Here is a 12582-nt window from a genome sequence, read left to right on the forward strand (position 1 = left end):
TTTGTTGCAAAGTACAAATGTTGAAAACCCAGTATCACTTGTTAACCACTGCTTTCTTCAAAAGCTTCTTGCTCCAGGAGAGTATCTTAAAAAAAAAATTGAACCCTAATATTGAGCCATAAAACTTTCAGCCACAGAAGGTGAGGAAGTCAGTATATGTTGGGTTTGGAGTGTTTTGTCCTTTTCGGGCCTGACTCGGGAAGATTTTTTGAATGTTTTCAATCAAACAATACTGAAAACCAATTCTATAGCATCTTTCGTGCACGGTGATCATTGCAAATGTTTTTGCAGCCTAAGGGACATGCAGGATAGTCTCCTCAAGAGAAGGAGGAATCACTAAGAACTGCTAAGTAGAAATCTGATCCTTTCTGCTTCTCCACGTTGCATGACCTTTCCAAGCATACAGGGGAAACTTTCTGTTGGAGATTTCAAGCAGACTGTGCAGATCTTTTCTGTAACCTCTCAAGAGTACTGTGTTGCCCACCTAACGCTGTAAGCGCGCCTCCGACAGGTAACGGCTATCTGCACCAGCAGGGAATACGGCTCAGGTTAGCTGAAACTGTACAGGCAGACTCTTGAAATTTTCCGGATGACGGTGGAGTTCAGTTCGGTGTATTTTACACCTTTACAGTTGCTTTAAAGCTGTCGCAGGTACTGCTGTATCGGGTGCCGTTTCAGTCATGAACGGCAGCACAGGTTTCACCCGCCCGAGCCTCAGCGGCGTGGAGGGGTGGCTGTGATCAGCCCCATGGGAGGGTGCGAAAGCAGGAACGGGCCCACCCTGATCCCCCTGCGAAGCACCGGGTGCGGGGTGCGCGCTGGCCTTGCGGATCCCCCTTCCCTCCCGCGCACCGCCGGTGACCTCGCAGGAAGCCGCGGCTGAAGCAGGTGCGTCAGCGGCGGGACGCAAGCACCCCGGGCCACCACCGCAGCCGCAGCCGCCTTCTGCTCTCTCCCACCCACGAACCCGCGCCGCAGCCCTCCGCGGCCCCCGGGAGAGGCCCCGCGCCTCCCCCGCCGCGCGTGCCCGCAGGTCCTCCGGCGGCGGAGCCACCCGCCTCCACGACCAGCCGCCGGCTCTGCCGATCGGCGGGGCGGCACCGGGCTGCAACACCCGCCCCGTCCTGCCCTGCCCTGCCCCGCCCCGCCCCGCCGAGGCCGCGGTGTCTGCGCCCTCCCCGGGGCCGGGGCCGGGGCCGCCCCACGCCCTGGGGCCGCGCAGGCTCCGCCCGAGAGCCAGCGTGCGGTGCCCGGGGCGGGCGTTAGTAAGGCGTGTGCCGAGGGGGTGTGTATGTGGGCTGGAGTTTATTATTATTATTATTATTAGGAAAGAAAAGGAAAAGAAAAAAAAAAAAAGGGGGTGGAGGAGGAGGGAGGGGGGTGAAGGAAAAAAAAAGGCCCGGAGAGGAGTTTCCAAAAACTTCCAAGGAACTCGCTGCTCCAAGTCCCAGGCGGCGGCGGGCAGGAGCGATGCTGGAGCCTCGGGCGCTCCGGGAGCCGACAGCGGCGGCGGCGGAGGGGGCGCAGGCGGGGACGGCGGCGGCCGCGGCGGCGGGGAGCGCGGTGGCGGCAGGAGCCGGGATGGCCGATAAGAAAAAAGACGGCAACGGCAGGAAGGGGAGGAAAGGCAAAGGGCCCGGCAAGAAGCCCGCTGCCCCGGAGGAGGGCGAGGCGCCCGGGTCCGCCACAGGTAAGCCCGTCGGCAGGTGCGGGGGCCGCCCTGCGCGGACCCACCGCGGTCTTCCCGCACCCGCGGGGCCTCAAGCAGCCGGGGCATCCCCAGCGCCCGCCGCCGCCGCTGCCCGTCCGGCCCGGCCTGGCCCCGCCGCCGTCGCCGAGCTGCTCGGCCCCACGGAGCGGCGGGGGCGGCGGCGCTGCCCGGACCCCCTCAGCTGTCCGACAGCGGGCCGGTCTGCCGCCCTCCCTCCCACCGGCCCCGAACCCCTGAGCGGCTCTCGGCCAGCTGTTGCTCTCTTCTCTTTTCTCTTCTCTTCTCTTCTCTTCTCTTCTCTTCTCTTCTCTTCTCTTCTCTTCTCTTCTCTTCTCTTCTCTTCTCTTCTCTTCTCTTCTCTTCTCTTCTCTTCTCTTCTCTTCTCTTCTCTTCTCTTCTCTTCTCTTCTCTTCTCTTCTCTTCTCTTCTCTTCTCTTCTCTTCTCTTCTCTTCTCTTCTCTTCTCTTCTCTCTTCCTTTTTTGGAGGGCGTGGGTCTATCTCTCCTATTACAAAACACGTTTTCTGTCCCTTCCTTTCCCCAGAAATCACATAGCTGAGTTGAACTGGGTGGCAAACTTTCGTGCGGGGTATTGTGTCTAAACTTGCAGCTATTTACTCAGGGATGATCAGAGAGGACCTCTTGCTCGCTTAGCAGCACATGTTGTTTCTTTTACGCCTCTCCAGTATTAAGTGCAAGGATTCATGCCACTGATGCCCTTGTCTTTGGTAGGTGTCCACAGAGGCAGGACTCTGTCGATCAACCTAAAGGTAGCGTGGCAGCTGAGCGTGCTGCCTTGCTCACTGTAGTTATTTATTTCTATCAGCCAAACACCCCAGTCAAGATCAAGACTCCCAGTGCTGTACAAACACATAAGAGCCCATGATGCTTTTCCTAGAGAGCTCGTGTAATGCCACCTAGTTTATCAGAAAGTCTAGCAGTACATACAGATGCACTTAGCTTTTTGCAACAGCAATGTGTAACTGGAGTTATTGGTTAGGTTATCTGTTTCTTTGAATTCTTAGTTGTTTGTGGGAGCTTGTTTTAAAAGAAGCATATGAAAAGCAGGCAGTTGCCTGATTTGGGCATTATTTTTTTTTTCTTTTTCCCCTTGGGTTTCTTTTCCCTCTAAACAGCCACATAAACAGAAAGCCTAGCAGGGTAAATCTCTCTGAATATATCTACATTAATTTTGCTTAGTGCATCATGGCCAGCATGACGCTGTTCTAGACTTTAATCACCAGCCCTCAGGGAGGATGTGTGTAATTCAGCAGCAGCAGGTATCCCTTTGGGCTAATAATCTTTACAAACTAGCACTGCCCAATGCACCCTCTTCTCTCTGTCTCTTGGAGACACAACTCACCCAGCTCAGCAGTAGGTGTAAATGAATTTCAGGTACAGCAGGGGAGATTTCCCTTGTTATTCCAAGCTAGGGACAAACTCTTTTTGACCTTCTTTCTCTCTCTCACTCTATTGGGTTTTTATAGCCCTGCTTGCCATTATGCTATGCCAGCATTGTGAGCATCTCCTGCTAAAACTAACTGCCTCTTGGAACATTGAAACCTCTGGCAGACTTACCCATGGCAGCTGGGCTGTTTGAAGTGTTTGGGTGTTTTGGTTCTTTGGGGTTTTGGTGGTGGGGGTTTTTTTGTCGTTGACATGGAAAACAGGAGGCCAATGACATGTTGGAGGATTTATGACAGGAAAGCTCTGCCGAGGAGGCATAAAGGAGACATGCGTTTTCTGAGTGCGCACACCTCAGAGTCCCGTAGCGTCCCAGCCCGTTCTTGTAGGAGAGCTCTCTTTTTCCTGCTCTGTGGACAGCTTGCCATCTCCAGTGGAGCAGGGTTGCTGCACTGGAGGAGCTGGGACAGTCTCAGGAAGCCCATGACCAACTCCTAAGGTTTTGCTAAAACTGCAGAGGGCTCATGTCCCTGCTAAGCCAAAATATGTCAGTATTTCAACCAGAAAAAGTCCATTTTTCTGGCAAGTGCTTGCCTCTGTTCTCCAAAGTGCCGGTGTGGTTTTGCCGGTATGAAAGAGTACTGCCTTCATCCATACCTGACATTACTAATCAAAAGTTTCCTGTGTGGGCAAGAACTGAGCATTCTTCTATCTTATGTAATTAAAATCCCACTCCTTCCAAGATGAGCGTATGTCGCAGCGTAATTCACATGTGCGGCTAATCCATGTAGTGTTTGCAGGTATGGTATCTAATAGAATGAAATACAGCATCAGACATCACTGTACACTTGACTCACAATTAAATAATATCACACTGGCAATTTTACGTTTATAAATTTTATCTAATTGCTTATTTATGGATATTTTCTGTTTTGGGGAGCACTTAGAAAAGCATCTGATTTTAGAAGAGAAAGAGCAGAAAGATTGGTTCATGTAAAATGTGGCAAGAGAGCAGTTTTACATTTCATGCAATGGGCTTTTATTGGTTCTGTTCAAGCATATTAGAGCTTGAATTAATGACTGGGCTATACATGTTGATTGACAGTATTGAGTAGGGGTGATATGAAGGCTTTCTGTCTTGGTGGGACCATAATTTCGCCTTTTCGCTAATACAGTTTTGCATACCTGATTATCAGTTGCTATGTTTAGGATGTGCAGTCTGAGAGGTCATGAAACAGTTTTGCTTTTTAGTGACCTGCTTTCTTAAATTGAATTATGTCAGGAATTGTCATCTTCTCTGCTGTGCTCTCCTCTGTCAGTAGTTTGCCTCTGCTCATGGCCTTCTTTCTCTATGAAAAACAGTGGCTTGCAGCCAGTTGTCGGTTTTAAGATCTGTGTACTAGCACAGAAGTCCTTAGCAGCTTTTGAGTTTTTTGTTTAGTGCTGTTTTTTCTTCTCTCAGCTTAGTTTGCTTTTGGCTGTCAAAGTGTATCACGTATCCCTTCAATATTGGGTCTGGAAGCATTGTCTCATTCATAACTTGTCACCAGGTTGAGGATCAGCTTTATTACTTAGGAAAAAAAAGTATAAGAAAATGTTTCTTTACTATATTCTGTCATAACTTAATCTGGGAACGCCAGAATTACTGTGGGAGAAGAAAGTTAAAGAGTTACTGAAACATAAAAAACAACTGAGCAGGTTTGGCCTCTTCTGGTCAGCCCCACAGTGGTAACGCAGGAAAAAAAAGTGCCTTCAGATTTTCAATTGCCCAGGTGAAGGCTCTGTTACAAAAGTTTGGGGATGTCTGTGTTGCTATGGTTTCTTCATCACTAAAATGATGTAGAAGAACATTTCCCCACACCTCACTTCAAGTGGTCTTGAACAAACTGATTCTGTCCAGCTTGTGTCAAGTCCAGAGCGATTGTGTCTTCCTTCAGCAGGGCACTCTGGGCTGGGATAAACAGAGAGGGTGGAAAACTGAGGAGAGAGTGCTACAGACAGAAGCTTACAGCTTTTCGCCCCGAGTGTTTTCACTGGACTGCTGTGCCAGCAGACAGGCTCAACAAATCTGCCAAGCAGGGCTTCCTAGGGCATCGCCTGCACACTGGAAATACATCCAGCCTGGGCAGAGAAACCTAATGCAGGGAAGCTAAGGTTGTGAAGCAAGGTCTCCAGACCTTCCCCTCACAGAGGCACGGCTCCTGACTCAAGGGGCTGTTACGGCAGGGGCAGGGAGGTGGGTACTCTGTCAGCCCTTGAACCTTCTGCCAGCCAAACCTCAGTGCAACCTCAGCACCATGTAAGGTGCTGCTAGGAAAGTGAGAGAAAGGACTCAGTCTGGGAAAAATCCCTCTGTGAAAGAGCTATGTTTTGGTAAATAATGTGGTACACCAGCACATCAGCTGCCCAGCCCCTTTCTCAAGCATTTGCAGACATCTTGGGGAATGTAAGTTTTCAGGTGGTTTCTGCTCAGCAGAGCAGACAAGGGAGAGCCTGTTGGGCTTGAAAGGACAGAGCGTGAGAAGGCATGAAGTATTTCTGAGAAAAACACCTTGATGGGTGCAAAGTCTGGCAGTCCTGTCAGAGCAGCGAACTCCGTGGCTATGGGTTATGTCAGCCACTCTCTAGTTCAGTAGCCCCAGTAGGAAGACCAAGGCTCTGCAGGAATCTGGTGCAGAAAGAGAAAGTTGGTGGGGGATGAGGGAAGAGCGGCGAAGATGAGTCCCAATCATCATTGCAGTGAGGTGACCTCAGCAGCATTGTTCTGAACACATCTGCACTTGCAGAGCCCAGAGAAGGGAGGTTGCGGTCACTGACATAGAAAATAAGTACCTCCTGGTGAGAAATTTAGTTTAGACTTAGATAAAATGCCAGAGCTTTGAGACTACATGGCAAAATAAACAGCATGAAGTTCAGATGAGATGAGTGTGACTGAGCATCACCTTTGACTGCATCCTGGTAGCAGCCTTGGTTAACAGAAGAAGAAATGGTTTTGATCATATTAAAGACCAAGTTGCAGGTCAGGGCTTGGCCAGGAGGATTAGAGCTCAGACTAGGGCTTGCTAAATTTAAATTGATACTCAATATTCATAAAGAGAGGTCAGAAAGGAGGTCAATATTTTAGCATGTATTGAAGACAAGAGCCTTGGAGATGGAACAAGAGCCGTGATTTCTGGAAAAAACTTGTCCAGTTCTAGAGGAAAACGATTGCTTAGAAGGAGTGACAACTTCTTCTGGTGCTTCCAGGCCAAAATATTTATGTGCTGCTGGTATGCCTGTACATTTTTCTGGGAGGAAAGACTCTCCACCTGTGTGCAATGCCTGAATGCTCCAAACATTCCACACAATCTTCAGAGCAATTTTGAGAATGAATCCTTTAAAAAGCATGCGAGTGTGTTCATGTTTTGTGAATAAATGAGATTAGTCACCATTCAACCTTTTTTGACTTAACGCTACAAGTACTACTTGACTGTAGCCATGGGAATGCAAATAAAATTGTGAGGACATACCAGTACAGCTGTCCAGTAAATACTGCATGTGTATAGAAAGACATTCCCCCTGTGAAATAAATCCAGAGACTGTTCTGAACTTTGTGCAAATATTGATAGCTGGGGAAGACTGAACAAAATTTTTATCTTGGGTATAGAAATGCCAAGATCTGCTAAGCTATGCAAGGATTTTAAAACATTAATCCCTGGCAAAGCTTGTGAGCTGAGACTTGAATCTGGGTTTGTCTATTTGCGGTTGTGCGCTTCTCTTCTTGGACTTCTAGAAAAGCACTAACTGAAAAAAAAAAAAAAGTTGAGTGAAACAATTTGAAAGAGCTCTTGTAAGTTAAAAAAAAAAGGATCCTATGCGGCTGATTTTTCAGAAGACTTCAGCACTCACTCTTTGGGGCAACTCACTTTTCACCTCATCTACTGAATCAAAGTCTCTAGGTTTTCAAAAAAATTTTTGGGTGGTTGGTTCATGAATGCCTAGCCACAAAAATCACAGTGGAGCTACCGAATATCTTTGACAACAGATTCCACTTTAGGCACCTAAGTGGCAATTTGTTATTCTGAAAGTAAGGCAAGCTAAGTGCTGAACTGTGGAAAACTTTCTTCCAAGCATCTTCCCCCACCTCCCCCTTTTAATCCGTAAGCATCTGATAGTCGTTTGAGGCAGGTACTTATAACCAAGTGCAAAACAGTGAAGAACAATCGTGTCGCAGGGTGTCAGAAGCTCTGGAAATGCTATGAATTCTTACCAAATCAGTGTTTTGTTAACATTCCAAAAGTAACAAGAGTGAATGTGCCTTTAACTGTACTGATAGTTTATCATGTTCCGTTATGATACAAGAAAACAAACGAAGTGTCAATATTTTGTGTGAGTCATTCTAGCTGTACAAAGAACTGCTTGAATGTGCTTGACGCGTTTCAGTTAACCCTCAGCTGCCAAATACACGGAGTCCTGGGGTCGGCCGGGGGCGGGGGCAGGTCTTCCTCCAGGTCGATTTAGGGTGAAAGGCTTGAATTTGAAGAGTTACGGTGACAGTGTCGGGACTCCAAGGCGGGGTGCAGCTGAGGCGGAGCGAAGGGAAAGGAAACACGCCCGGACTGCGGTGCTGGCATGTGACGCTCACGGAGGCGTCAGTGGAAGTGCTGCTTTAAAAATCATGAAAAAGATCAAAATAATAATGAAAGGTGGCAAAAAAAAAACCAAACCCAACCAAAAAAACCCCAACAGCAACAAAAAACCACCCACAAAAAAACCCCGTTGGTGACCTGAAGGGAAAGGAAGAGGAGTTCGACTAGGGTTGCAGCTGCCGGTGCCGCTGCCGGTGCCGCTGCCGGCGGCGGCCGCAAGAGGGTGCGGCGGGAGCGCGCTGCTGCCCGCGGCCCCGCGGCCGGCGCGGGAGGGGCAGCCCCGGCTCCCCGCACCGTTCCCTCCTCGGGCCGCCGACGGCTGCGGTGGGGTGGCAGCTGCCCTTGCACCGGGGCTGCGGGGCTTGGGGCTGAGCCGTGTGGGAGCGTTACGCAGTCCTTTGGCTCTGCGGGTACGTCACCGGTGTCAGAGGGTGACGTGAGGGCGGCAGCTTGGAAAGCTGTCTGCTGAAAATGAAGGCGGGGGGCTGTTACATTCTGCTGAAGCCCGGTGGGTGTGCAGGTAAACTGGCAGAGAAGCTGTGAAGGAGACGTAGGTCCTGGTAAACACTCTGCTCTGATCTCATGTGATATGAGTATGAAATCGTCCAGTGTGAGGTCACAGGGGTGTTTATGAGCATGCTTTTCTCCTCTTTTCCTTCATTCTTTTCTCTCTTCCTTTCCCACCACGCTCCTTCCCTCCCTTTCCTCTTCCATTTCTTCCTCCTTTCCTTCTTCTTTTTCTCCTTCCCTTCTTTCCTCCCTTCATCCCTTCCATCTGTCCCACTGTCCTTCTTTTATGCCTCCCTCTCTGTCCTTTTCTTCCTCTGTCCTTTTCTTCCTCACCCTCTTCTTTTCTCCATCCTTGCCTCTTTCTCCCTTTTGCCCCCCCCCTTTTTTCCTCCTTTTTTTCTCTTCCTGCTTTCCATCTGTCTGTCCTTTCTCCTGTCCTTCCCACCTGCTCTCGTTCTGTTAATGTAGAAAAAAAACAATACAAAGAAAAGAAAGCAAGGTATTTCATAAGGGACAGATAGGGATCTTTAACATAACCTCCTGTCTGAAGTAACTGCTAGTGTTTTATTTGTGCACAGAGTTCTACTTATGTCTGCTTTTGCATTTCTGGTGTAATTTACTGTGGAAGCGTTAAATTTGGGGAGAAATTGACCATGTTATGTAGTTTGTTCACTGTAGCCCGTTTGACTCCTCTTAGCTCTGACAAGGAGTCCACAGGCTTCACAGGTCAGGGAGGAAGGGAGAGATGCTAATCCATTTGTGACAGTTTGCTTGGGAGCCTTTCCTCATTCCCTCTGTGCATCTCTTTTCTCAGGTTTTATGAGCTGATGGTCCTTCCACCTCTGTAAGCAGGGGGAATCCAGGTCAGGCAGTTTGGAATTGGCATTCAGCACTTGGACTCAGGCTGAGCCTTTCTCAATCCCTTTCTCCTGCATTAACAGCTTTCATTTCACCCCTGAGTCAACCACATGCCGTGTCCTATGGCTAATGGTTAATCCCTTTGAAGACAGTTACAGAATCATGAATGCATACTTGAGATGACTAAACAGAGTCCTGGTAACTTCCATTTGTGGAGGTGATTGATAGAGGTTGTTCCCACTGCCAGAAGAGTTAAACTTTAAATCCAATATTGGGAGACTCTGACTGTGTGTGTGTGTATATGTGTGCATGTATGTGATATTTTAGCAGGATTGTTGGCTTCTACAGTGACGACCTTTTAGTTTTCCTTTGGGAAAGTCCACTGGACTTTGAAAAGAGAAAAAAGGCCCTGTTCTGTCAATGCTATATTGCACCTGTATATGAAACAGCACTGAAAACTGCTCTGAGTTACTGCATTATATTTGGAATGGATGCCAGTAAATGAAACAGGGCCCTTTATTCTGTGAACACATGTAGTCTTGACTTGTGCCAAATAAACTGGTATTTTTTGTGTCATCATACTCCTTCAAGATCTAACTGAAATTGGTATCCTTCAAACCCCGCTCTGTGGAGCAAGCTTAGTGTGAGAGCAAGCTCCTATTGCCTAGGAGCCTACAGTCTATTCATGTCCAAGGTCACACCAGATCAGAATTTGATCCCAGAAAGATGAGGGGTCTTTTTAGGTAGCATGCATGTTGCTGTGCCACCAGTCCTGCGCAGACAGCTCTGTGTCAGGAGTCTTTTCCACAGGGAGGATACAGGGATGAAGTGCACCAGGGAAGATGTCAGTGGTGCCACTGTGCCAGACCTGCATGTTCAGGGAGTGTCACTGATAGGATTTGAGAGACCCTCAGAGAGAAGGTGGTGGTAGAAGAATTTTCCAGCAGACTAATTCCAAGGGCAGCTTGTCCCATTGCAAGAACAGAAGAGAAACTTCCCATGCAGAGCTTTCCTCCTTCAGTAGGAGCAATATGACCTGTAAAAACTGTGTCCCAGGGTAGCCAGTGCTGCGTTCTTGTTTCTGCCCTCTGCTGTACTTCTGCAGTGAACCATACCAGCTTTACAGCAGTCCTGACTATCTCAAGAGAAGTTACTTTTGGAGAAGGTAGCTAACCTTTTGAAAAGCAAACCTGAAAATGGTTGCTCAGAGCCCCATCCAACTTGTTCTTGAATGTTTCCAGGGATGGGGCATCTACCACCTCTCTGGGCAGCCTGTGCCAGTGTTTCACCACTCTAATGGTGAAAAATCTCTTCCTTATACCTAGGCTAAATCTATTGTCTCTTAGTTTAAAACCATTACCCTTACTGCAACAGGCCCTGCTAAAAAGTCTGTCCCCATCTTTCTTATAAGCTCACTTTAATTACTGGAAGGCTGCAGTAAGGTCTCCCCAGAGCTTTCTCTTCTGCAGGCTGAACAACCCCAACTTTCTCCCAAGCCTGCGCTCCATCCCTCCGATCATTTTTGTGGCCTCCTCTGGACCCGCTCCAACAGGTCCATGTCTTTCCTGTGCTGAGGACTCTGGAGCTGGACACAGGACTCCAGGTGGGGTCTCACCAGAGCAGAGTTAGAGGGGCAGAATCACCTCCCTCAACCTGCTGGCCATGCTTCTTTTGGTGCAGCCAAGGATGTGGTTGGCCTTCTGGGCTGTTCTTGGAAAGGGTGGACTAGAAATACAGAAGTATAAAGCACACCGTAAAGAGTGTATTCTCCATGGGAGCTCTAGAGGATGAATGGAGCTGCCAGTGCACTGGTGGGGTTAGTTAAAAGGCACTGATTTTAAAACTGAAGGCAGTTGTGCAGAAGAGGGACATGCCTGGGCGTGTGGAGGATTTCTGTCACTCATAGCATCTGAGGCGAGGGTTGGTATCTTTTTTGAAAGATGTGCTATAGTTCAACCAAAAGCTATGGGATGAATGCAAAAATTACTGGGTGAGGTTTTTGTGTGTCAGGCTTTTAGTCTGACCTTCTGAGCAAGTCAAGACTTAACATTGTAGATTCCAGCAGTCCTGTCCTTTTATTTTTTTTCTGTGGATACATTTTGATTTAAATATGCCTTTTTCTTAAGCATGTAGCGCATGGCATGTGAGCAGGTACCACAAATGTACAAAAGGCTAAGTGAAAATGATGGATGATGAAATGAACTGTGGGGAAAAGGAACTTACTGTCAGTGAAAGTGAAACTGATGTTGAGCACAGGTTTCCCTGTCTGTGTGAAATGCCAGCAAGGTTAGAAATTAGAAAACTATTTCAGAGCAATAATCCAAGGGGGGGAGGATTTTAAAATAAGGTCAGAGAGGGGGATTAAAAAAAGATAACTGTCCTTTTAACTGAGTCCCACTCCTATGTTATTTGCCATTGCTATGCCTTGATTATTTCTTCTATCTGTGAGTGAGAGTGTCTCTCACGCCATTCCGTCCTCACTCTTTCAGTGAAGACCATCTAGATGAGGAGCCTCTTTGTAGGGTTAGGGCCCATCCTATCACAAAATGATCAGCGCTCATCCTAGCTACAAGTTCTCTCTTGAGGCTCATGTCGGTTCCACAAACTTCGGAACCCGCTGGGCTCAGCTGCTGGTGTCCTTGCTCCTATCCCCAAAGTGCTGTCTGCCCTCATCCCTTCTCCAGCTCACACCTGACTGGTAGAAGCTCTTGGCAATAACCAGTCTGCCACCCGTTTCCAAGCAGGGTTACGGAGGAGAACCAGTTCTTTGGCTGCAGCGTAAGTTGTACCTAAGAGCAGGATGAAGGCAGAGCTTTGTGTTAAGGGGATGTCATCTTCACTGCTGTCCACAAGAAAGAGGAAGGGAGGGAATATAATTTCTAAGAGCTGTTGAGAGAGCAGTAGCTTCATCTAGACACTTTATTTTAAAGGTATGGAAGTAATTGCACAGCTGCTGCCAGTGACATTGCTTCCTCTTGAGGGGAGGTGTTGAAGAGAGATTCCCAGGGCACAGAAGATGGCTGAGGATGGCTTAATCCCAAGGTGGATTTTTAAATGCTTCTCATGATTCACTCTAGGCTTCCATGGATTTCTCTCAAATTGACTTTGTATGCAAGTGCCATCAAAGCTGAAGTAAGCTGCTGGGTCTAGATAGCTCTTTTTCTGTCCAGGGTCTATAATTCGAGTCTTTGGTGTCTGTTATCCTTTTGTTTCACAAAAGGTCAGACTCTGATGAGTTGTGCTGAGTGCTGGCTGCCACAGTGAGCTTGCCAGAAGGGACCTCCATGGCACTGGCAAGAGGGAAACAGCATGTCAGTGAGATGAAATGGCATGAGGACATGTGAAAATACTTCATTTTGCAAGCTTTTCAAATGCTTGCATAAATACAAAGTGTATGGGAGCCTTGTCTTCTGTCACACAATGTACACCCTCTGCATACTTAGCCAAGATGCTTATACCTGAGAATGCCAAA

At 48.1% G+C, this 12582-nt stretch overlaps 1 protein-coding gene across 1 annotated transcript in view; it reads left to right on the forward strand.

Moving 5' to 3' along the window:
* Positions 1–712: 712 nt before the first annotated feature.
* The window catches only part of NRG1 (neuregulin 1), a gene marked incomplete at both ends in the record, with an annotated part of 184866 nt that continues 172996 nt past the window's right edge, over positions 713–12582 (forward strand). The window contains one exon of the mRNA XM_082013482.1: positions 713–1690. Within this exon, the coding sequence (XP_081869608.1) occupies positions 1471–1690 (220 nt within the window). The remainder of the gene's footprint in view (positions 1691–12582) is intronic.

The sequence above is a fragment of the Phaethon aethereus genome (assembly GCF_964289735.1).
Source record: "Phaethon aethereus genome assembly, chromosome: Z".
Lineage (NCBI taxonomy): Eukaryota > Metazoa > Chordata > Aves > Phaethontiformes > Phaethontidae > Phaethon > Phaethon aethereus.